Source organism: Montipora capricornis, chromosome 2 (assembly GCF_036669925.1).
Source record: "Montipora capricornis isolate CH-2021 chromosome 2, ASM3666992v2, whole genome shotgun sequence".
Taxonomy (NCBI): Eukaryota; Metazoa; Cnidaria; class Anthozoa; order Scleractinia; family Acroporidae; genus Montipora; species Montipora capricornis.
The window spans coordinates 35771917-35796325 of NC_090884.1; the positions used below are offsets into that span (position 1 = coordinate 35771917).

The 24409-nt window shown below is 40.4% G+C and overlaps 2 protein-coding genes across 2 annotated transcripts in view; one reads left to right on the plus strand and one right to left on the minus strand.

The window, feature by feature from the left end:
* The window catches only part of LOC138020157 (uncharacterized), a 10032-nt gene extending 1609 nt beyond the window's left edge, over nucleotides 1-8423 (minus strand). The window contains exons 1-2 of the mRNA XM_068867187.1: nucleotides 6762-8423; nucleotides 2038-2290 (exon numbers count right to left, since the gene is read on the minus strand). Coding sequence (XP_068723288.1) covers nucleotides 2038-2290; nucleotides 6762-8022 — 1514 coding nt within the window. The 5' untranslated portion in view covers nucleotides 8023-8423. The remainder of the gene's footprint in view (nucleotides 1-2037; nucleotides 2291-6761) is intronic.
* Nucleotides 8424-10548: 2125 nt separating this feature from the next.
* On the plus strand, nucleotides 10549-20701 carry LOC138020114 (uncharacterized). The gene is made up of 6 exons (XM_068867117.1): nucleotides 10549-14192; nucleotides 14424-14682; nucleotides 15587-15809; nucleotides 16221-16441; nucleotides 17819-18055; nucleotides 18231-20701. Exons 1-6 carry the CDS (start codon nucleotides 10982-10984, stop codon nucleotides 19168-19170), a joined length of 5091 nt encoding a protein of 1696 aa, XP_068723218.1. The 5' UTR covers nucleotides 10549-10981; the 3' UTR covers nucleotides 19171-20701.
* The last annotated feature ends 3708 nt before the right edge of the window (nucleotides 20702-24409 follow it).

Consider the following 24409-nt stretch of genomic DNA (forward strand, 5'->3'; position numbering starts at 1 on the left):
GTTCAGTTCAGAATGAGATGCAGCCATCATTGCAGACTACTCCTGCTACATACACCTCAACCCCCAGTACAAGTCAAGAATCTGTATGAAATGATTATGATGTTTGTCAGCATCAAGAGACCAGCAAGGTATATATTGGCAAAATCTTTTACAAAGCGAAATTGCCGAAGGAATTTTCTTACGCAACGAAGACTCTAACCATATCTGAGAAGTATCACCTCTTGACAATTCCCAAGGAGCAACTTAAAGGGAACGCATTCCTCACTCAGTACCTTGCTGGTTGCAATCGTAGTTTTCGTTTGGAGTGGTTGTCACAGCACCCCTGGGTGATGTACAGTGAACTTGTTGATGGTGTTTTCTCTACAGCTTGTGCTATTTTCTGTTCCGATGCATCAAAAAGCAAGTTTGTCACCAAACCATTTCGAAAGTGGAACAAAAACAGCGAGAAAGTTAAAGAACACGAACACTCTACACATCAGCAGAAGGCCATGGAGCAAGAGAACAACGTACTAGTAACGAATATGCCTGGCCAAGGATACGATGGTGCAAGCAACATATCATCTAGCACATCAGGCGTACAAGGACGGATAAAGAAGGAGGCACCATTAGCCACGTATGTCCACTGCAATGCACACTGCCTCAACCTTGTAATCAGTAAGTCATGTGCATTACCTCAGGTGCGCAAGGTCATTGAATGTCTAAAAATTGCCGTCGTTTCTTTCTTAAAAGTCCTAAGAGAAGTGGGCTTCTTGAGCGTATTGTTAAGCACAACATAGTTAATGTAACAAAGAGAAAGCCTCTGCTGGACTTGTACAAGACAAGATGGGCAGAACGGCACACTGCTTATCAACATTTCTACCAAGCTTTTGTTTTTATCGCAGAGGCTCTCGAGATGATTGGTTTTAAATGCCACCTTCCCAAGTATGGTGATATGTATGCTGACTGGGATCCAGCGAATCGCAATGAAGCTCAACAAATGTTGGCAAGCATTACGTCCTTCGAGTTCATTGTCGTATTTATGACAATGTACCACTATTTGGCTCACCTGGCTGGAATCACTGTTAAGCTTCAGAGAGCAACTGTTGACCTTGTGGAGGTCCATGACATGATTACAGAAGTTGGAAGTTTCTACCGAAAGGAAAGGGAAGATTGTGGCACAAACTTTTTCCCGTATTTACAATCAAAGTGTTTCAATGGCTGAGAAGGTGGGTACCGCTGCCGAAATGCCCTGATTGACATCAAGACAACAGCATCGCTCCAATGCTGAGGCCCAAACTCCTAGAGAGTATCTCCAAAGAAACGTGGCAATTCCTTTACTTGATCATATTATCATATGTATCGAAGAGCAGTTTTCGCCTTCGGCAAAAGTTGCCACATCACTTCTTGGCCTCGTTCCAAGTGTTCTCTGTTCAAGAAATGTCAACCTCAATGCGGCTGTTAACATTTACACTGATAATCTCCCGTCCCCTGAGTTGTTCGAAATGGAACTTACGCGATGGAAAAGTCGATACTTAGCAATGGAACCGCAATTAAGGCCAGCTTCACCTGGTGTGGCAATCAAAGATTGTGTTGCTGCCCTCTTTCCCAATATTAGCATTCTTCTCCAAATTACCTGCACAATTCCATTCACATCTTGCGAATGCGAACGAAGCGCAAGCACATTGCGACAACTGAATAACTACATGCGTGCATCGATGGGAAAAGATTGCTTGTCCCATCTTGCGCTTTTGCACATTCATTCAGGCTACACTACTCCCGTGGACTTGGACATTGTAGTAGACTGTTATGCTCGGCTACACCCCCGTCGACTTCAACTGGAAAATCTTCTGCAATAACCGTAAGTTTATTTTTGTGTGACACTGTTAACATTAAAGGTCCGTTTTAATTAAGCGAAAAGGAACCCACCCAGACAAAAACCAGCCTACGGGCCTGATATGAGTTCGAGTGCCTTCACTTCGTGTAAAAAAAATGAAGTTCAACTTATAATCGAACGCGCGGGTGAAAGAAAATTGACCTAAGCCAACAAGCTCAACTAACCTTTCTCTACCGTATGACTTAAACTCAAACTCTATCTCTGGTGTGGTTACAATGTCATTTCGTGGGTCGCAGAATAGCTCTTCCATCCTTCTATTTTCTTGTGCATTAAAACTTCTCCAACCCTCCAGGGAGAGACGATACTGCCAGTGATAGGGGAGGGAACAGTGGTGACTACTGCACCGGTTGTCATGGTGACAAATACCAGAAATGTAGTTGATGCAAATAGGAACTTGTGAACTGTAATGGATGTGACCTGAAAATAACAGAAACACGCTATAACTGATTTTACTTTTAAGGGGATTTGTAACATTTGTCACGGAAAAGTTTAGTTGAATTTTCAAATTTTAGACATCTATAAAGGAAAAACGAGAATTAAAACTACACAAAGTTTGTCAATCTCATGGAGTTTCTGTCTTTGTCCGGTTAGTTTTCCATTTTTATGTTTCCTCTTCTGCCTTGACCGGCACTCATTTTGTTTTGCAGTTTTTGTGTTACAAAATACAGTAAGAGTTGTTATTTCCAACAAGACACGCTCCTGTTAGTCTTTCTTTGTATCGACATGCATGTTAGATGTTTCCAAGAGAAAATGAGGGGACAGGGAGGGAGGCTCCAAGTCCAGCCCTTGGGATATGTCATGTCCACGAAAGTTATTTTTAGACGAGCGGAAGTCTTTGTTCTAGCGGAAGTCTGTCTTCCGAGACGTCGGCATGCAGGCCAACCTCGTTCTGATGTTTAAAAAAAAAGCAAAGATTTCATGTAATGGTGTACGAAGTGGACTTAACGTTTGTCGATGAAAACGACTTTCAGAAACGCGGAAAATGGGTTTTCTGGTCTGATAATTCCAGCTGGGAAATAAGCTCCACTATTTCTGTGGACACGAATGACTCGCTGGCTGACATCAGTGAATTAAACGGAGAACGCGAGTCAGAAACGAATAGCGAGGGCGACAGTTCATGGCACAACGGCAGCGATTGCAAGACTGCATGCGGACGTCTCGGAAGATAAACTTCCGCTCATCTAAAAATAACCTCCGTGCACATGACATATCCCGGCCAACGCCTTGAGCCTCCCTCTCTGTCCCCTCATTTTCTCTTGATGTTTCATCTAGAAGCCTAATAAGCTCTTTTTTCGAATAAAATAAAAATTAAGCTGTGCTCTTTTCCAGGGGCACCCAACGACCAATTTGTTGTAAAATGTATTATTATACCCCAGTTAATGAAAATAAATGTTATTAAGGCATTTTCAGGTGTTTTTCAGTGTTGCTGGGAAAACATTATCTGTTCCTTTTTCCCAGCAAGACACACAAGAAATTTCCCAGCCAGCTAGATAAAATTGGTTGGTTTCCCAGCCAGCTGATCAAATTTATTTCCCAGCCAGGAATTCCGCGCACTTTTAAATCCCTTGGTCCAAAACGACCGAACAAAAACGACAAAATCGGGACAAAACAGGTTTTTTTCCGCATGCGCAATCACTCTTACCAGCCGTCGTATGTTTGTGACTACTCTCTGGGAGAGGAAACGGGTTCTTTTTTGTGTTTTTTTTGTTAGTCGTCCTCAGTCTTCAGAGTTTCTACAGCCAGCTCGGGTTGAAATGCTAGAAAAAGTCAGTAATTCCCAGGCAAAACCTCCATCAATAACAAAATTTCCCAGCCAGCTCATCGAAACACCTGTATTTTTGCCACCCAGCAAGATTCCTCTGGGGAACAGATAATGTGAGAAACAGATTCGTTGGGTGCCCCTGCTTCTCTGTTTTTGCCGGAGATGGTTTTGCGTAAATAAAATAAAAATAACTTTGAATGTTTACCCAGGAAGTTCCACTCACCCGCAAGTGGTTTTCAGGAAGGCCCAACATCCGATCAAATTGGAATTTAGAGATGATGGTTTTTGACGTGACGAGAAAAGGCTTAAACTGACAACATGATGTTGTATGCAGCCCAGCTTCCGGCGTGATTGGTGACTGGAAATGGTGTGAATTTCGAAGCATAATTAAATTTAAAATTGTTTTACAATCGCCTGATTTAGGGTGCAAGTTTTTTTTGGAAAAATAAGACGGATTTGTGATCCCGGATCAACGGATTCTTCAGCGTTAAAAAAACGCAAAATCCGAAAAAGGATTATTTTCCGGCATGACAACGCAAACAAACAAACAAACCCAGAGTTTACGGCAATTTTAAAAACAAAAAAACAAAAAACGTTAGCGGTTAAGTTTGTTTTGAGAAGTTCTTCGATGAAAATGCCACCAGAAAAAAAATACCTTAGCGATCGATAAAAAGAAATGACGAAAAACATGCTTGCTAAGCTAGATACAAATCAATTTACAGGAGGTATTTTTGCAGTTTCTTTTTGGGCTGTAGGAAAGGTGCTAAAAACATTATTGCTGTCAAGAAACTTTTAGTGTACTTTCTGGTGTGTAATTCGCAGGAAACCTAACTATTTTCGACCTACTCTTTTCCTCTAAATTACGGTAAAAATGGCGCGAGAAAAACATTTGGGCTAAACTGTCATGTACGGTCGCTGTTGTGTATCATATTTGCATGGAAAACCGCTTGTCAAAAATACTTTTTTTTCAAATTCTTTCCCAAAAAATCGCTGAAGCGGTGAATCTGAAAAATCCTGATTTAGATTTAATCCAAAGTATCCTTCTCGAGTGTGGATACTTTGGATTCATTATCTGTTTTTGGATTTCGCCAAAAAACGCAAAATCTGTTTTTGGATTCAGGAATCCGTTTTCGGATTTTCCCAAAAAAATGCACCCTTAAAGTGTTACAGTATAACGAAATTCGCATCTTTCCTATCTAAGCCCTTTTAAGACATAAACATGTAGTCTGTACGCGAAGAAGAATACTGTTTACTATTTTCAAATATCTCTTTTTGTTCTGGCAGAGATATTCAAGTTTTTTTAAATATTCAACTTAGGCAAGTGATGACGTCATAAACTCAACTGAATTTTGATCAAATAGGATGAAAAGAGATCTCAGCCAATTTGTGTAAGAAATGCTAGATTCTATGCGGTAAGATTCTGGCAACATACTGGGTTCCAGACCTCCCTGATATTAAAGGCTTTGCTGGCCACCTTTGGCGTTCTATGTTGATATTTGCCAGTGATGCCTCATCTGCAGGATCCTGCAAGCATATGAATATGTTCGGTCGAGTTTGTGGCCTTGTCAACTGTTTTTCTAGCTTAAGATCACCAAAAACTAGGTTTAAGGGGACTGGAAAAGAGTGAGGTGTCATGCATGGGAACCAATTTTTTTATAGCCGTAGGAGTTATCTGACGAGGTAGAACTAAAAGTTTACCAAGTTTCCACGGTGTCTTCTACAAATTGACGGAGATAGCCCTATATTATATTGGGTTGAATGAATGACGACATCAGTCATCTTATTTTGCATATTTTACACATTTTTCAAACTTAAAAATCTCCTGAACCAATGCAGATATTTGCAAGTGGCAAACGGGGTTTTTAATCTTTCCTGGAATTCTATATGATAAATCTAGAAAGTCAAGGGATAAAAATTTGATCATAGTAGCACTTAATCTTTAATAATGGATGTGGGCTGAAAGAAAGACAAGCGTGACATGTGATACGTTCAAGCTTTGAAGTCTCCTCTCTTGCAAGACTTGTTACTCAGTTGTCCACAGAGCTTCGAGATTCTCGCACATTGTCACGTGAATCAACTTGGAAAAACCCTGGCCCTTTGCTTAAGCATTTCTTTGCATTTCTTTATGGTCACTTTATATTTAACTTTATTCATCATGAAGCTTAAAGAGGCTCGAACCAGTTTCAACGCTTCCAAGTGACTCTCTTATTAGAAGGATCGGCACCACAACGTTGTATCATGTGTTGGCAATAATTATTGTGTTAGCAAATGAGACACGAATTATTGCTGAACAAGATACAGTCATTATCGTGACGTACTATGTCACCGTGGCAACGGGTAAGCCCTGTAAAAACACCCTATATTTTGTTGTTAGTTGCGAAAAAAACGAAACTCGGTGACCCAATTTTTTATTTCTGAAAAGTAATCAGAAGACCATAACAAAACTTTCTGCAAAGTTTTAAAAAATTATCTCCCGTGGATTCAGAGCCAAGTTAAGTTTGTGTGTTTTTTTTAAGGTAGCTCTGAATCCTCTAGACATATTTTTTTTAAACTTTGCCGAAAGTTTCATCGTGGCCTTCTAAATCAAATAAATCCAAAATATACGGTTTTTTGCTGGGCTTTCCCATTGCCAAGGTAGCTTATTACATCACAATAATGATCAAATCTTGTTTGGAAATAATCGGTGTTTCATATGGTACCATAACTTTGCTGTTACGTGATACAGCGTTGTAGCGTTATTCGATCTAAACAGAGAGTCTTTTAAGTGTTGAAACCCTTTACAAAGACCTTGATCTGATGTTTACGGTGACATACATAGCCATTTGATATGAAAACAGACTCTGTTGCGGCCATGCTGTAACAAAAAAAGAGGTTGTTTTTGTTTAAAGGCCATTGTCTTGTAGGTTTATTGTTAACAATGTTTGTTTGCTTTGTTTTACGACAGTTGAAGTTATACATCGGGTATGAGCCAGCAAATTTAAGTTAGTGTCATTTGTTATAAACTTTGAAAATATTCCAACCATTGCCACCAAGTTTTTACTGTTCAGACACTAAACTTGTCTGAACTCAATCGAATTATAAGAGTTAAAGATTGGAAAATATCATAATACATTGTAATAATCATACCATCAGTATAGTCCTCTGTCGCGGGGTGTACCCCATTGTCTGTGTCTTTTTTCCTTCCAAGAAAGCGAAGAGTGGTATCGTTCTTAGCTGCCTTGCTTTGAGAAGTTCTCCTCTTGCGATCTGCAGTAGCGCATGTTCGCGTTATAGCATATTCTTTGTCATCGATTTCAGAGAAAAAAGTCCCAGACAACGTATTTCGAAACCTAAAAGTCAGGAGAGTTGCCCAGAGAATGAGAATGGAGCCTCCAAGCCCAGACAGGGTAAAATATTCAAATTTGTCACCTACTGTCACGGTCACAACGAAAAAGTTCTGGTATGCCACAGATGATAAGTCCACAGAAAGCGCCGCGAGATAGTATGATGCTTTCGACATGAAGGGAAGGAACACAAAGACAAATTTTTCTGATAACAAGTAGGAAGTGTCTGCTAGAATTTTCCACGCAGTTTTCCACACAAATTGGACAGCCGTAGACTTGGCAAAGCTCTGCCAACTTCGGTACAAACCTGATGAAATAGAGACTACATTTAACCAAATGAAAGTTCCAATACCCTTGAAGGTGGAAACACAAGCATGCAGTATGATTCGAACAAGAATGTACAGCGCTTGTAACACTGGATCAAACATTGATAAGATGTCTTGAAGGGTCAAAAATAGCGGATGCAAGAGAAACGATGCAATAGTATAAACAACCTGTGCGATTTGAAGCAATACGCCAACAAAAGTCACAATTTTGAGAACAAAGACGAACGAAACGAGCAAAAGAAAGATTGTCACGGTTATCTTTCCTCCTGGTGTGTAATCGCTGGCAAGAAGAAACAGTCTTCGACACAGTTCACGCAACCCCTTTGCATATATCGCGATTTCGTGTAGCCTAGCGTGAAAAGCACGCGAACTTCGAGTCATTTTTCTTCTCAGTAAGTCTGTTACAGGAAGCCAGAGACATTTTTTCGTTTCTTCCTTGCATCTGCGGTAATATTCGATAGGTAAAGTGATTGACCACACGAAGCATCCCTTGTAGTCAAAATAAACGACTCTTCGAAGCAAGCTAACCACGTAAAAGATCAGGCCGGTTATTCCTTGGTAAGCATTTATAATTGCCATAAAAAAAGCTGAGACGAAATCAGTCCCTGTTGAAACTATCGCGACAACTGAAGCAAGAAAACGTTGAATATCCTTTAATAGATCAAACAACGAGCCCTTGATTACTTTTGGTAGCTTTCTGAGCGAGAATGCTCCCTGGTTCTGTTTGGAGTCAGCCATTTTGTTTCCACGTTTTCAAAGATTATGCTTTCGACTGTTTCGATCCTAATCGCATAGATATATATACTCAGTTATTTAATTTTCTGTAAAGTTGCCAGATTCTTTAGTAGTCCCCAAGGCTCAATTCCATAATATGGGCATCTTCGCCAAGTCCACGGATAATTATGCCTGTTAGAATGTCAAGTCCTGGCTATCAATATATCTCAAAAGAAATGTGCATATATTTCATACTCTTCCACCCGCCGTGCTTTCTTGTGAGCTCTGCTCTCGAATATAGTGACATCTTTTTTGTACTGATCTTCTGGCAGCCAATCACCTTGCATTTTTGTGACGCACAACGAAATTTCTTTAAAATCGTTTTTAGAAGCTCTTGCTAATACTATTTGCGAGCTTTATTATTCAATTTTCAGCCTTGCGTGACGGCCTAAGAAAACCTTGCTACGGTCTGCTGACTTGTCAAAGAACACAATTCTAACAGCTCAAATTGCACTGTGTTGACTGACTCTCAATTAATCATGACGATGACAACTACTTGCGAACGACTAGTAGCAGCAAAATGAAAACAGAAATGACAGTAGTGTCGCCTTTTTTCATAAAAACCTTACGTGAAAAATGTAATTTAAAACGTAACAGATAAGTACAAACAAGAGTTCTTAAACCTGTATGAAAGGTTTTCTCAACTGAAAGCAGTTTATAAGCAGAAGTCGTAAATTGAGTATACTACGATTCAAGAAGATATTGACTATAAAAATTGTGAACGATAAAATCTCACGATCTTCCCATTCGGAATTTTTATTTCTAACATTTTATTATCTGCTGAAGCTATGATCCTCGCAGTTATGAACGCAATTTTAGCAATTGCGTAGAGGAGGCTGAAAAATTTAGGACCTCAACGGGGTTTTAACTCCTGATCTCGCGATAGCGGTGCGACGCTTTTACCAACTAAGCTATCAAGCCAACTGATGTTGGGAGCTGGTCATTTGTGGGTTCAAATGTTCCCGTGATGAATGAATCAATGAACGAAATGATATATGAAATGAATCATATATTAATTAAACTGCGGATATGAAATAAAGTGAAGCTATGATCCTCGCAGTTATGAACGTGAGCTCCCAACATCGGTGGCTGCATAGCTCACTTTATTAAAGTTCAGGCTCCTCTACGCAATTGCTAAAATTGCGGGGTTAATAACAGTTCAGTTGTAACAATGGGCAGTTCTTATTTTGTAATCGTTCCAAAATAACTTCAACTATGTCTCGAAAACTAGTGAACATAGATAGCGGACTTTAGGAACTTGACGAAATTGTTCGACTCTGAGCCTCCCTCTCTCTTTCCATATACTCACTCAGCTCCTCGGATATTTTCTGGGAATCGGGCGACCACCATTTAACATAAGTGGGGACCATTACCTTAAAGTTTGCTTACGGAACAGGGTTTTCAAGTTCCCGTCATAGCTGAACTCCACACGCACCTTCAAGAGAAGGATGGCAAAATACGGTCTCTAGTTCAAGGTCAAATCGTTCCAGCATGGTCAATTCTTTCAAGAAAAGAGTCAGATCGTTCCACTTAGAAAAAGATAAGAAAAAACCCTTATCCAATGAAAATGTAAAAAAGTTCCTGGTCAATGCATGTCGAGTTGACAGTACGAGTTAACACAAAGCTCCATCGTCGCTGACTGTATTCGAACTTTTTGATTTACGAGTACTCTGCCAAAACTCTTTTCTTTTCCTTCGGAAAGGGAACGTTATTTAAACTTTCCGCAGCAGTAGATAAGTTGTTCATTTACGCACGAAGAAACTTCAAGTTCGCCTTTTTGAATTATGTCTACCCACGTACAGTTCAATCAGCGTGTTACATCCAGCGGTTAGGGACATTCACAAAATTAATACTGTACTGTGTTAATCTGCAAAACAAACATCGTAATGAGACCGTTATGTACGGACAACTCCTCGTATAAACTATTAGATGTGGTTCAGTCAGCGAAGAGCTCAAATGGATCATCATATAGATTACCTTGTTTCCAAGGCATCTAAGAGACTATGCCTTGCGGCTTCTGAAAAGAGCGGTGCAAACAAATCAGACTTATTGTCTATAGGAGTAGTGTTTTAGTCTATCCTAGAATATGCCGTTTGGCAAATTATCCTTGAGTTCCTCTGTAATAGCATTGAATCAACTCAAAAAAGGGCTCTTTTCCCTTTGTTAATTCAGTTTTTATTCTAATTGCAAGAGAGCGAAGTAAACAATTATTATTCATTTAACTATTTTAAAGACGTGTTATCTGGTTATTTGTCAGTGGAATGATGTCGCTCTGTAACGATCTGAATTCGAATGGTACGACCGGATACTCACACGCAAGCGAGTTCTAGCCTCCCCCAAAAGTCGAACAATTTAGTCAAGTTCCTAAAGTCCTCTATCCATGTTCACTAGTTTTAGAGCCATATAATCTAGTCTTACAACTCCTCAATCAATTTCGAAGGGATAAAAGGGAAAGTACTGTTAATGTCTCTTGTACCACCTCTACCAGTCTTCTCACCATTTCAGCCGGCATTCCTAAATTTCCGAGCCTTGCGAGCCCTCAGTCAACTACATCAGTGGCTACCGTTACCAAGGATACGAAATTGAAGGGCAAGTCATTCTTGCGTGAAGTTCAATTCAAAAGTTGCAAGTTGAAAATTTGAATGTGAAACGGAATTTTCCACTTCAATGACAAATTCAAAACTTCGATGTCAAATTCATAACTTCGATGTCAAATTAATTCAAAACTTCGATGTCAAATTCAAAACTTCAATGTTGGATGTAAAACTTCGATGTCGAATATGAAAATCAAGACTCCAATTTGAAATTCAGATGTAAAATGCCGATGTTGATATTTCCATAGTACTACGCCTAGATTGGACTTTGTCACTTTCTCAGAACTTGCTCAGCAACCGGGACCATTCACCAGAAAGTTCTAAAACAGATGGCGGATGATATTTTGCAGGAGAAACTATTCAATTTTCTTTGCGGCAGCGGAGGTTTTGTCGACCTGTCTGTTCTTCTGAGGCGTTCTTCACCACTTGGAAGCAGAAAATCGGCAAACGAGGCTGTGATCTGGTTGGAAAATCAGAGAACATTTGCATTGGTGAAAGATGGGAAAGGCAAGGTCTTGGGCGTTCGGGTCGATTTCAAGAAGAAACTTTGCCAGCAATATATCTCCACAGGATATTGCCGAAAGAAGGAAGGTTTTTGCAAACACTGGCATATCTGCAAAAAGTTCATCGAAGGCAAATGTGATTCGTACTTTGGTTGTGAATTTTCCCATAATTTCCACGAGGGTGCCAACAGCAAAATGTTGCAGGAACTTTGCCTAGTGAAATATTCCAACAGAGCGCTGAGGAACATCGTGGCATGGAGCCTGCCACAGGTTTGTCAGTGGTATTTAAGAGGTGAATGCAGCTCATATAAGTGTTCCTATGTTCATATTTGTGTCAAAGCAATTCAAGGGTTTTCATGTGGATGTTCACTGTCACACAGTCTGGATGACACTCGGCATAACTTGTTTGTGCTCAAGCAGTACGACTTAGTACCGTCAAATAAGGTATTAAATGCGGCCTTTGTGCGTTGCAGTGTTTTATTTCTTGGGAAGGACCGACCTTTCGTAAAACAAGAGAACGCAAGCCTTGGGAATAATGGTCTTAAAAACCAATCAGAGGAGGATTTTGCCCCCTCGGAAGACGACTTTAGTACACCAGAGAACGCAAGCCTTGGGACTAATGGTCTTGAAAACTCAGCCTGGGAGGAGGATTTTTCCCCCTCGAAAGACCACTTTAGTACACCAGAGAACGCAAGCCTTGGGACTAATGGTCTTGAAAACCCAGAGGAAGATTTTGTCGCCTCGGAAGACGACATTAGTACACCAGAGAACGCAAGCCTTGGGACTAATGGTCTTAAAAACCCAGAGGAGGATGTTGTCGCCTCGGAAGACGACTTTAGTACACCAGAGAACGCAAGCCTTGGGACTAATGGTCTTGAAAACCCAGAGGAGGATTTTGCCGCCTCGGAAGACGACTTTAGTACACCAAAGAACGCAAGCCTTGGGACTAATGGTCTTAAAAACCCAGAGGAGGATTTTGTCGCCTCGGAAGACGACTTTAGTACACCAAAGAACGCAAGCCTTGGGACTAATGGTCTTGAAAACCCAGAGGAAGATTTTGTCGCCTCGGAAGACGACTTTAGTACACCAGTAGTGGCAACTGATATCCAAACACAAAATACGGGGATGACAATAACATCTCCCGTCACCGGGAAATCGGAAACAGAAAATAAGCTTTCTCAGAACGACATGACCAAAGACAGCGCTGCAACTTACGCTGCTAATATATTTCCGAGCAGTAGATTCCGCGACGCCGGGGCTTCTGATAATCTGTTTCGTCGCCTTTGCAAAGAATTTAAGTGCTCAGTGCCCTTGTCCGTCCTACACGACAAAAAAGTAGTACTTCCAAGTGAACTTAACGATTTCATGAATATTCTTCAGGAAAACCGCGATAAGTTTTTGGTAATTCGAAATGTGCAAGGAGTCATTCATCAAATTTCAGCTTTTTGCCCCAAACTTCGTTTGTGTAGTAATTATGTCTCTGCGGTTAATGAATGCAAGACGGAAAATTGTCCTTACTTTCATCTCTGTAAAGATTTCATCAAGGGCTGTTGCATTTACGGAGAGAATTGTTCACAGGGCCACTCATTTCAAAACAAGAGAGACCGCAACACCCTTTTACAACTTAAATTAGACGGATTTACAAACGGGCAACTCCGTCAGCTTTTGCTTGCATCGTCTCCTCAAGTTTGCATCGATTATAACGGAGGCACATGCATGCTCGGCCCCCTTTGTTCTCGAGTACACATTTGTAAAGAATTTGTTATGAATACCTGCTCTAGGGAAGGTCGTTGTCTTTTGGATCACAATCGAGCTTTTGAAACGAAACATACAATTTTATTGCTTCAAAAGTTTAAGCTTGGCTCGATCCCCTGTGAAAAACAATTGAAAGCTATCTTTGCTTGTGGAGGAGAGGACCATGGGCGGTCAACAAAAGGTGAAGCATGGTCGGATTCAATCGATGTCACAATCAATACGTCAAGAGATAACTTAATTGAGGCAATGAGAGAATTGGAGACTGGAGTTACCAGGAAAACGTCAGAAACGAAAGCCGTAGATGAGAATTCCGCTGAGCCCAAAACGAACAGAATGGCTGCCCTTACAAGTCCCAGGAATGATAGTGTCTCTCCGGAAAATACGAATGAACCTTCGTTAAACGGGAAACAATCAGCGACTGGCGTTACCACGCAAACGTTAACAGGGAAAAACGTTGGTGCAAATTCCACTGAGCCCAAAGCGAACAGAATGGATGTTACAAGTCCCAGGAGTTACAGTGTCGTTCCGGAAAGTAAGAATGAAGTTACTTTGAACATGAAGAGATCGGAGAGTAGCACAGGGATCAATTGCTTTCCAGACAAGTGGCACGTGTTCCAGTGCCTGTGTACAGAATATGACTGCTCGACATCTTTCACAGCTATTGGCAGCCGAACGGACCTGTTCCCACATGGAATAGAAAGCGCTAGATCATGGTTCCGAAGGACCGAGGGGAGCTTTCTTGTCACGGATAGTGACACAACAGAAGGAGAGATTTCACGAGTTGAAGCTTTTTCCTCTGATTTACGCCTTTGCTTGAGCTGGATTGAAAGACAGACATGCCACCAATGTGACTGTCAGTACTTCCATGTCTGTAAAAGTTATATCACCGACTCTTGTACCCGCGGAACATCATGTCCAATGAACCACAATTTCCACACCAAGAAAGACCAAGCTTTGCTGTCGAAAGTAAGGCTTGACTCATTGACAGAGCAACAGCTGCGTAAACTTGCTTTGCAATCTTCTCCCCAGGTTTGTGAGGAGTACAATAACAGCATTTGTACAAGCGGCAGTTCTTGTCTCAAGATTCACATATGTAACGGCTATTTGCGAAAAAACTGCAAGGGGACATGGCGATGTGGCCTTGAACATGAAAGTGCCTTCAGCACGAAGCAAACCAAAGCAGTTCTACAACGCCTTAGTTTTAACAGCATCAATACACCAGACTTGTTGAAGTTAATTCTCGAGAGTAGGCGCTGCTTGTCAAGCCAAGATAAAACAAATCGTAAGTACTTGTTAATGCACCTATGAATTTTCTTGATAGTTCACTTAAATTCACGGTATAACTGAGTTTGTTTTTTGAAGACTTCGACATTTGTAGTAAAGTCAATTCTCAAAAAGAAATCAGTGTGTCTATTTGGAATTATTTTGACTGATCCTTTAGTAGGCACGCATGTGTCAAGTAACCTGCCAGTGGGATTCATGCGTTTGTCTTTGCATTTGAATTTTTATGCAGGCCATATCCATGTGGACGAACCAAATGTACCCATCTGCTCCTCTTTTCTCGTTGGTGACTGTGCGAAAGGTATAAGGTGCTTAAACCATCACTGCGCTTTACCTTACCATTGGCAATACAAAGTCCCCAACGTTGACGCATGGAACAGTTTTAGCGACGAGGACAACGCAACACTGGAAAGGCTATATTGTGATATAAACGTTGAAACAAGAATGAAATTTAAGCCTGTCGAGCCTTTAGACTTTTCTTTGGCTGAAAGGTAATTTTTCTACGACGTTCTTTGCTTGAGATGTGCGTGAAAAGAGCCCCACTAGGGAAGCGAGCTCAGAAACTCGCGGCTTGCGTTCTTTCCCGGCCTACATCACATGCAATTGAGCGCGTCATTTAATCGAGACCCTGCAGCTGTTCGCAAACTGTAATTTACAGTAAGACCTGAGATAGCAAGGATAGTACTGAAGATATTCATTACTGATATTTCTTAATTTTTGCAATTGAATCAAGCAGGAAACAAACTTTTACATTTAGCGAGATGTACCCATTAGTACCGTAGATGACGGCCCACTAAATCGACCCTAAATCGGCATGGTGGAGGTATGATGTAAATTAACATCAATGGCGTGTGAAGATTCAGACAAATTTCACAAGAGACCGTCCAGACTTAATTGGGGTATTGAACATCATCATGTTATCATGATCATTCATATCATCATAAAAACATCCATACACTCACTCACAAACCTATACATACATAGTTATATACACACATATATCCATATTTAATTGACCACTCCCCATGGGGTTTTTTTTGGGGCCACTGAAACGACAGAAACTCACAATCTCAACAACCATTAAGAATCCCAACTGGCCGGAGTCAAACCATTTGCCTATTTGTAAATGCAGCCTAGAAGTTGAACCAGGGGCTACCAGAATCAAATAAAGACTGGGCGGGGCTTCCTTATCCTCCTCCTCCTCCTCCTCTTCCTCCTCATCATCATCATCATCATCGTCATCATCATCATCATCATCATCGTCATCATCATCATCATCATCGTCATCATCATCATCATCATTCCTTGGTAATTCATCGTTAATAAAAGTACACGATGTGTTTATACTTATTTCAAGTTGTAATAGTATTCTTGCTTTTTTTCTTTCCTTCACAGGGGAGTTGTTTCACTTGTTCAAGGGTATACAATCACTATCGACTTGGATGACATGATCATGTTCCTGGCACCTCTAAAATCTCAAGGCAGTGTCATAAGTCAATTAAGACGTCTGTCTACGGAGGAAGGCGCCGTTGATCCATGTGGCACAATGTCAATGAGCTGGACTTGGTACTGGGAGGAAAATGACCATACCTGGCGCACATATGACAAAGACCGTTCAGTAAGATTGACTTTATGTTACATAGATTTCTAATAATTCTAAACTACAACTTAAGGTTAATTAATAACACATTTAAAACTTAGAACTAAACACTTTCTTCAAGCAAATTCCACATATCTACGATTTCAGGGACCGCGGAATACGTTTGAAAGTAATGGGGGGAGAGGGGAGGGGGGCTAGATCTCGCTATGGGTCTCGGAAGTGTGAGGGGAGAGGCGTAGGAGAAAACAAACAAAACCGTTGAAGAAAAGTGGGGTAGCCCCTGGATTTGATTGAAAAAAAAGTTGCAGTATATCATACATACCCTTCACGAAGTCTGATATACATCTAACAATCACGGGACTCACCTACGCTTTTCCAACGTTAATAATCCCACAGAGGTTGCACTCTAATGTTATTTATCATTTACAGGGAAGAGACCTCCAACACCTGGTGGAACAGGCTTATCAGGACTATTTAAAGCAAGGACAAGTGAGAGAGAAATTCGGGTTTGCAACTGCAGAGCAGGAGTACGACTTGTTCTTTTATCCAAGTGGAATGCATCAAGTCAACTTGAAAACCGCCAAGAAAAGACGAGTCAGGAGACGACCAGGCAAGGTCATATCCAAAGAAAACATCGAGGACTTAAAGTGGTATGGATAATTAACATGAATTTACATGTAGCTTGTCCAGAATGTGCTGGCAGTGCATTACGTTGTGAGCTTTTCACCTTATTCCAAAATGACCACCATTTTAGTATTCTCTTCTTTGTTTGCAAATCAGCCCTTGTAGTCTGGTTCACGTAAAATATTCTTTTAAATTTTAAGTTTAAGAACGAGGCAACAATGGCTAATTTGCAAGCAAGCAAATGAATACTGTCAGTAATAGTGGCCATTTTGGAATAAGGTGTATTACAGGCGCTTTAAGCTCAGTGTGAGGCAAGCCAACAAAAAAATAGAAGGATTTGTATGGGAATCCCGATAAAAGACTTGACAACCGAGAAATTGAAATCGCGTCGAATCTGAAAAAAAAAAGCCACACAGGAAGGAAGCAACCAGAATGGTAATAAAGTTAGGCTTTTTAACTGAGATGTCTTGTTAGCAGACAAGTTTGCATGAAAAGTTTAATTTACATTATGGACAGTAAAAACGAAATAATGAAGGAAAATTTTTATCTTTCTACCCTTTACATCGGTGCTTCAAATTTCGTGGCCATCCAGTCCATGCACCGCATACAAAGAATCATATTGACAACATCATGTCTGTTTTTGTACTATTTCTGTTTAAGTTTTCTCCTCTCACTAATCGCACGGGGAACGCTTTGGCCTCTTTCGTTACAAATTCAGCTCAAGCAAATTCAAATGAAAGCCGTTTAGGCGTTCGGATACCAGTCGACTGTACATTCCAAATCTTTAAGCGCTAGTGAACTTTTTTTGGTACATCCAGTGTCATTATGGGTGAATATCAATTTTAGAAATCCAGAGACGATCATTTGGGGAAGGCCTGAAAGGATTTCGACAAAATATAATGATACATAGCGACTGTATATTCCAAGTTCTTAAGCCACTAGTGAGGTTTTTGGGTACATCCAGTGGAATTATAGCTAAATATCAACCTCAGAAACCCAGAGACGATCATTTGGGGAGGGCCTGAAAGGATTTCGACAAAATATAATGGTCCAAGTTCAGTGTATTATCATTTCCAGTGAATTTGAGGGGAAGCAGTCAATGGGGTCTGTTGGGGGTCTGCAGACCGGGGTCCATGTTTTGTGGAAACCCAGGGGGGAAACCCAAAGAAGTTTTCTAAACGAGCTAAAGAGGCCATAGTTAGCGAATTTCATTGCAATATTTTCAAAAAAGCAAAACGAATTTTGGTTACTGACGAAACATTAAAATTTCAGTATTTCTTATTGTGCCCAAAATGTAACTTTGAATACTAAAGTTGAGAATCGAAGCAGGATAATGTGAAAGATCGTTAATAACTTGTATTGCAGCTTTGTGATATTGTGATATTGTGTTGTTTTAATTAAAGGCAGTACGGAGATCCTTCGGTTAAGGAAGAAGTACGCAGACAACTTCGGGCAGAGAATAAGTATTTTCTGAGCCATTGGTCTTCAATGCCACCCAATGCGTCATATTATTGCACTTCGGTAGACCCATTGGAATTCAAAAAGCTGGAGCAGCTGTTCAGACGAACCATGAAAGACTACGCAAAGATAATCGCGATTAATGGCGTCCAGAACCTTGGTCTGATGGAGAAATACTGCAGGTAAAAACTAACCAAATAAATTAAGAAAAAACTGTTAAGTGCGTGAAATTGAAAAAATATTCATATATCGCGATCAAAGTGTCAGCATTTCAGATATTTATTTTGTCGACACTGCTTTCACTCAACTTTCATTGGGTGTGGATTATTAATGTTTGGTTGTTTTTCGTGTTCTAAGGAAAAAAGAAAAAATGTTAGCAGCTGCGGCAGGCAACCACCAACAGGTCAACGAGAAGCGATTGTTCCACGGAACCAGCTCAGATGCCGTGGAGGCCATCTGCAAACATAATTTTAGCTGGTGTTTACACGGAAAGAACACAACCAACTACGGCGAGGGGAGCTATTTTGCAAGGGATGCCTCTTACAGCCATGCTTTTGCTGAGAAAAACGCCTTTGGGTATCATGAGATGTTTGTAGCCAAAGTCCTAGTTGGTTCATACACAAAGGGTCACTCCAGTTATCGAAGACCGCCTCCGAAAATCCCTTCTGATCCCGTGAGCGATCTTTACGATTCATGCGTGGATGATCAATCAGATCCATCGATTTTCGTTATATTTGACACCGATCAACTTTACCCAGAGTACATCGTAAAGTATTCGACAGTGTCTCATCCCGCTTCTTCCAGCACATACCATAGCTTGCCGAATCCCTCTATCTCCCAGTCAAGAGCTTTACCTCGAGCAAGTGTAACCGTAGCAAGAGAACCACCGAAACCTTCAAGCTCCCAAACACAGGCCCTTACCGAAGCAAACGTAACCACGACATGTGTAGGACCAAATCCATCGAGCACCCTAAAACAGGTCCCACCTCAAACAAGTGTAACTGCGACACGTGGAAACCCGAAATCTGCAAGCTTCCTAACAGAACTTGTATTCCGAGTGATGACGCCTGGTCAATCACCACCTCCTAGCGCTAATGCCTCACAGAGTTGTGATCCTCGTCACCATTCATTGAAAGCCTCAGTGGGCGGGGAGGCTTCTGCTAACACTACGCAGCAATCTACTTCATTAAGTGCATCAGGCTATTCCTCATCAGAAGCTCACACATCTTCTACAGAATACAGTACAAGTGAGTTGCCTGGCTTGGAAAAGAAGAAGGAAAAGTGTTTGGTTTCTTGATGCGTTGCCACCATGCTTTTGAATGTAAAAATTACATTGCTACTTTTGGAGAAGATCAATCGAACAAACAAGTGCAAAAGAAACAAGCTTCTTATACTGTTATTACTCGTATTTCTCTAATTGTTTGTGGCGATTCGCACATATCTATATATTTTTTTCTAAATATGAGATACACTAAAGGTAAAAGTAAAGGTCCTTTTTTTAACGAGGGTAACACGCGACAGTCACCTAGAGTTACTGATGTGACTTGTGGCCCTCGGTGCGCACCTTTTACCCCCTTTGTCAACGCTCCATTTTACGTGTATTCAAAGCTACAGCTACACGGATCATAGCGGAAAGTCGATACAGACGTCGGTCGAATGTGACGGGATTGAATTGGCGACTTCCAGCTCAGAAGGCCGCGCACTTTGCGTTTTAAATTCCTCATACCAACCTCCTGATTGCCTTTTTTAAAAAAGAAAAAAAAAAGAATACTGCTAGTCTTTACGGTTTTCTGACGTTCGTTGAACTTGACAGCATACTCATACAATCAAATAACTATGTGAAAAGTCAGATTTTCTTTTGTTTGGCGAAGCCTAAGGTATCAGTTTCAAGCCACTCACTGGATGAAGCCACTCTAGCTGAGATTTTTTACAATAGCAAAGGCGTTTTTCAGGAAAGGCCTTTCTTCATCTGTAGTGCGCTCCAAACGGGAAAGTGCACGTTATGCCAACGGCGTTAGTATGAAAGCAATGGAGAATACTCTAGGAAGACTTCGAAAAATCGATATGGAATATCGCGAGTTATTTTGATGATTTTAAACTTGTGATTGGCCAGTTTTGTCATATTTAAAGCCTTTTCCTAAAGTAAACATGCATCCTACTATCAATTTTGGTTCTGATTTGTCAAGAAAGGTCTCTTTTATCTCGTTCATCATTACTAGCAGTAATATATATGTTACAGTTAAATTTAAATTCAGGTTAATTTTCATTTCAACCTAGGTCATTTTATTTTAAACAAAAACCCATCAATTCTTAGTAAGTACGTGTAATATATTGGTTAGTAAATTGGTCCTAGAGGTGAGGGGATGAACTTAGTGTAGCTTCACGAGTATTTTATAAAACCCCAATGGTTGTTAAGTCTAGGCACTGATTTTCCAGTGCGACGCGCCTTACCGTGGCCACCTAACAAAGTTTTTTAAAACTTATACGCCAATCAGGGTGAACGAATATGATTGACAGTTATCCATCCTTGCAAAGTTCGCACGGTTCTAAGTTGAACACCGTTGAATGGGTTGTTTGAGTTGACAAACTTACACGTAGTTGTCAAATGTGAAAGTTTGTTGGGTGGCCACGGTAAGGCGCGTCGCACTGTAAATGGTTAACAGTAAGGTTGGGGTTAGGCATGCAGTGCATGATAACCGATTTTACTTTTCTTTCTCAGAGCTTAGGACATTGTTCATTGATGAATCTCTTTAGGAGGTCAGGGGGCAACAATATTGAATTATCTTCTAAGGAATAAAAGAACTGAAAGATAAATGATGTATTGTTGATGTTTAATTTGCTTAGTTATTTGCTCTATCTTTTGCTTACTTTGAAGTAAAAACAAAACTTTGAAAAATCAGGAAAAAGGGTTTCATAATCTATTGATCAGAACCATTTTGTAGGCTTTTGTAAGTGTTATTTCTTTTGAATTATCAAACAAAACATTTGTTTTTTTTTTAATTTTGGTGAGTCTGCTTGTAGTGATAAATCCAAATTTTGTGATTATTTTGGCACAGTCCCCTTCAAGTTCTCCAATTTGAGCAAGTAGCACATCTGAATGAAGGGGCGTTTCCTTTTCCATTTTATTAATTTTCGGCGCCACATAATCCTGAAATTCGAACTTCTTCTTTTTCTTCTTCCCTTTCTGGTGCTGGCTGCCTGTAAATAGCGCTGATAAGCAGTATTTAAGGCTAAACAACCATTTCAAACAGTGCTGATAAACAGTATTTAAGTTTCAGGACCCATTTTTGAGCAGTTAGCTTTCAACAACGGTGATTCAGGGTTAGTCTGCAGTCCGCGGTCTGCAGTTTGCATGTGTCAGAAACCGCTCAGGCTCATCCTGCCACTTTTTCAAATTAGTCACCATTTTCCTGCTCTGTATTTGATGTACCTGTGACTTGTCCACTCATTTGTGGCTTTTTAATTTCTTTTTTCCGAGAGATTCCGAAAACCACTTCATACGGCATTTTGCCAATTGTTCTGTGAATGGTTATGTTTTTTTTACAAGTGGTTCTCCAAGATGATGACACCAGTGGTTCGAAGACGAGTTCGTTTCTTTGATTAAACTGCAAAGGTTATCTTTTGTTGTTCTATTTGCCCGTCCCACCATCTTTTTTTCACTGTGGGAATGCTGTGTTTCCGGCGAAAATCGTTTTGTTATCATGACTAGAAATGATGCCTTGTTCCTGGTGTATTCTGCATAGCGACGTGAATAAACTTCGTACAGTATTTGACTATTAATTTTTCTCACTTTATGTCATTTACGCACGTGCGAAATGGTGGTTGTCGTGAAGGCTTGGAAATAGCTTAACCTCATTGAAACCATTAATTACAGGAACAAGGCATCATTTCTTGTCGAATCCTTGGAGCGCCATGGAATGCTGTGAAAGCTCAAGGTAAGAGGCACAGTCCGTTGGTTGCAAGCAAGGACAGTAAGGGGGAAGGAGAGGGAGAGACGGTAAGTGGAAGAAGAACAGAAGGCAAGGGAAAGATAGAGAAAGGTGTTTTCTTTTTTATTCCCCCTAAAAATCCAGGCCCCATTTTTTAAATTACCTTCCCCCCAAAAAAGGGAAACCCTTTTTAGACAGTTCATAATAACCTCGTTGAAAAAAATCAATCTAGTAGGTTGAAATTCAATTAACCTGAATTTTAATTCAACCTGTAACATATACAATCATAACTTTTTAAGGATTAAACCACTGCAAAAACCGTGTACGATCAAAACTTGCTCTGCGTTGGATCAAAATAGATCGTGACCAAACCATAAAAAACTTTAAAATAGAAAATATCCTGCAAAGGTTGGTCAAGACAAAAATGTTGTTAAAATGTTGTGTTGGCCAGCCGAAATATTGCAAGCAACAACGCCTATGTTCACGTTGTCTTGACCAACCTTTGCAGGATATTTTCTATATACAATCATACTAACTGGAACTTTGGACTCTTAACCAGTCGCATGTCCAAGTGATGAAATATATAGATAGCTCATATACCATGATGGCTGAGCCAATGTTCTACTTTTTAATAATGTTAATTTGCCAGAAATAGCGAACCAATCAGATCACTAACTATGTCTATACGTAACGGTGTACCACAATAGAGTTTGAGCCTATTCTGTAATAAGAGACGATTTTTGAGGGACGTCTTATTCAAGATTTTCAGTCTTAGCATGTGCCTTGGCAGCCTACGTGTAGCCGTACCCTCCCCCCCCCCCAGTTTTTTTATTTCAGGGGTAGGGTACGGCTACACGTAGGCTAGTGCCTTGGTTTCAATCATAGTATCAATAGGACAATTCCCTCCCGAAATAAGATAGAGTCATCTTTCCTGTGGAAGATTTATAAATTGCGAACCTAGTTTGGAGCAAAGTTAACACTAATAGCACCTCCGGTTAATTAAAAGGTAAGGTTCCTCTAGTGCTTCGTGATCTTTACACAAATAATTCGTTATAATTACAGTCATAATTGCTTCACGGTTTCAATTTAATTTTCCAGATTATTTCAAGGGAGCTGAGGCTTTATATTAACACCTCATAAATAATAAATATAAATGGGTTAGTCGATCTATCGACTTCTCTCGAGTTAAAATGTTTTTCGCCCTTAGTTTTAGGACAAATCTTTGACCGACAAAGAAAAAGAGAAAGATTTGTAAATGTAGTTCCAAACTCAGTTTTTTAATTGTTGTCTGTGAGTGCGGGAAGGATGTTCAATCTGTTAGTCGACTAATATGTTTTTACCCTCATTTGCGAAACTATTATGATACTCTGGAAATGCAGCTATTTTTACAGCTTAATAAGGCGCTGTCCTCACTAGTGCGTTTTACAAAAACCTCCGTTTAAATATAACTGTCCACACTGAAACGATTGAAAACGGAGGTTTTCAAAAACCGAGGTCCACTGAGACGGATGTTTTCGAAAACTTAACGCTTTTGAAAGTGAAGACTTTTGAAAACGGAGGTCTATCGTTCCAGTGTCGACGGCGACAACGGAGGTTTTGGAATACGCGTGACGTCATAATCTTACGCATGCCTCACCGTTTCCCGCGCGCCAAAAGGCAAAAAGGCAAAAGGCAAAGCCTGGAAATAAAAACGCATCTTTAGATCTTCGTTTTCAGTCCAACCAAGTCTCTCCCTCAATTGAAGGATTATTCTTAAATGTCAATTTCTTCCAAATGAAGTATTATCGTTCATTTTGGAGACTGAAAGCTTGATAGGGATCATGGGAAATGAACATATTTCTTTTAAAAGTGGAACCCTAATGTCTGGACTCCCAGGACTCGAACCTGGGAACGTGTAATTAATAACCCCATTCACTTAACCACTTAGACTACCACGTCACTAGCTGCGAGGATGTCATTTTTAATTAATGTCAATAATTTTTTGTTCCAAAAGTGCCGCTGTAAACGTGTATTAACACCCGTTAAGAAGCAAGCTTACACAGTGAAAAATGTCGGTTACCAAACTTCAAGAGAAAGCTAACCATTTTAAAATCAAGCTTTAGACCTACTGTGTGATCTGAGGTGGCGGGAAAATAACATCGAATTTATGCCTTGTCGAGACCCAAAGTTAACGAGGAGAAAAAACCCCGATCGCAGTGATGTTGGAAAATTATTGCCGAATAAATGTCACGACTGAGAGAAGATCGCAATACATCTGTGCAAACGCTGAACTAGTAAATATATATAGCATAGGATTTCACTAAGCAACAAAACAGCTCGGAGCCAGAATTTCATATTATCTACAATACTTTATCTCCACAACATCACACGATTCTCACCTGTCTCGCCTTATGTAAGCCCCCGCTTGAGTTGCACTCTTTATGTCCTGCAGCAATGTGGCATACAACCTCAACAATATTTCTCGCATAGCTTCCGTATTGGGGCTGCGACTGGTGCAGCTGCTGCAGGGATTCCTTCCTGGTTAATCAAGGTACTGGGCCGCTGGTCTTCTGACTGCTATGAACGTGACATAGGAACTCCTCAAGAAACACTGCTGGCTATCCCTAA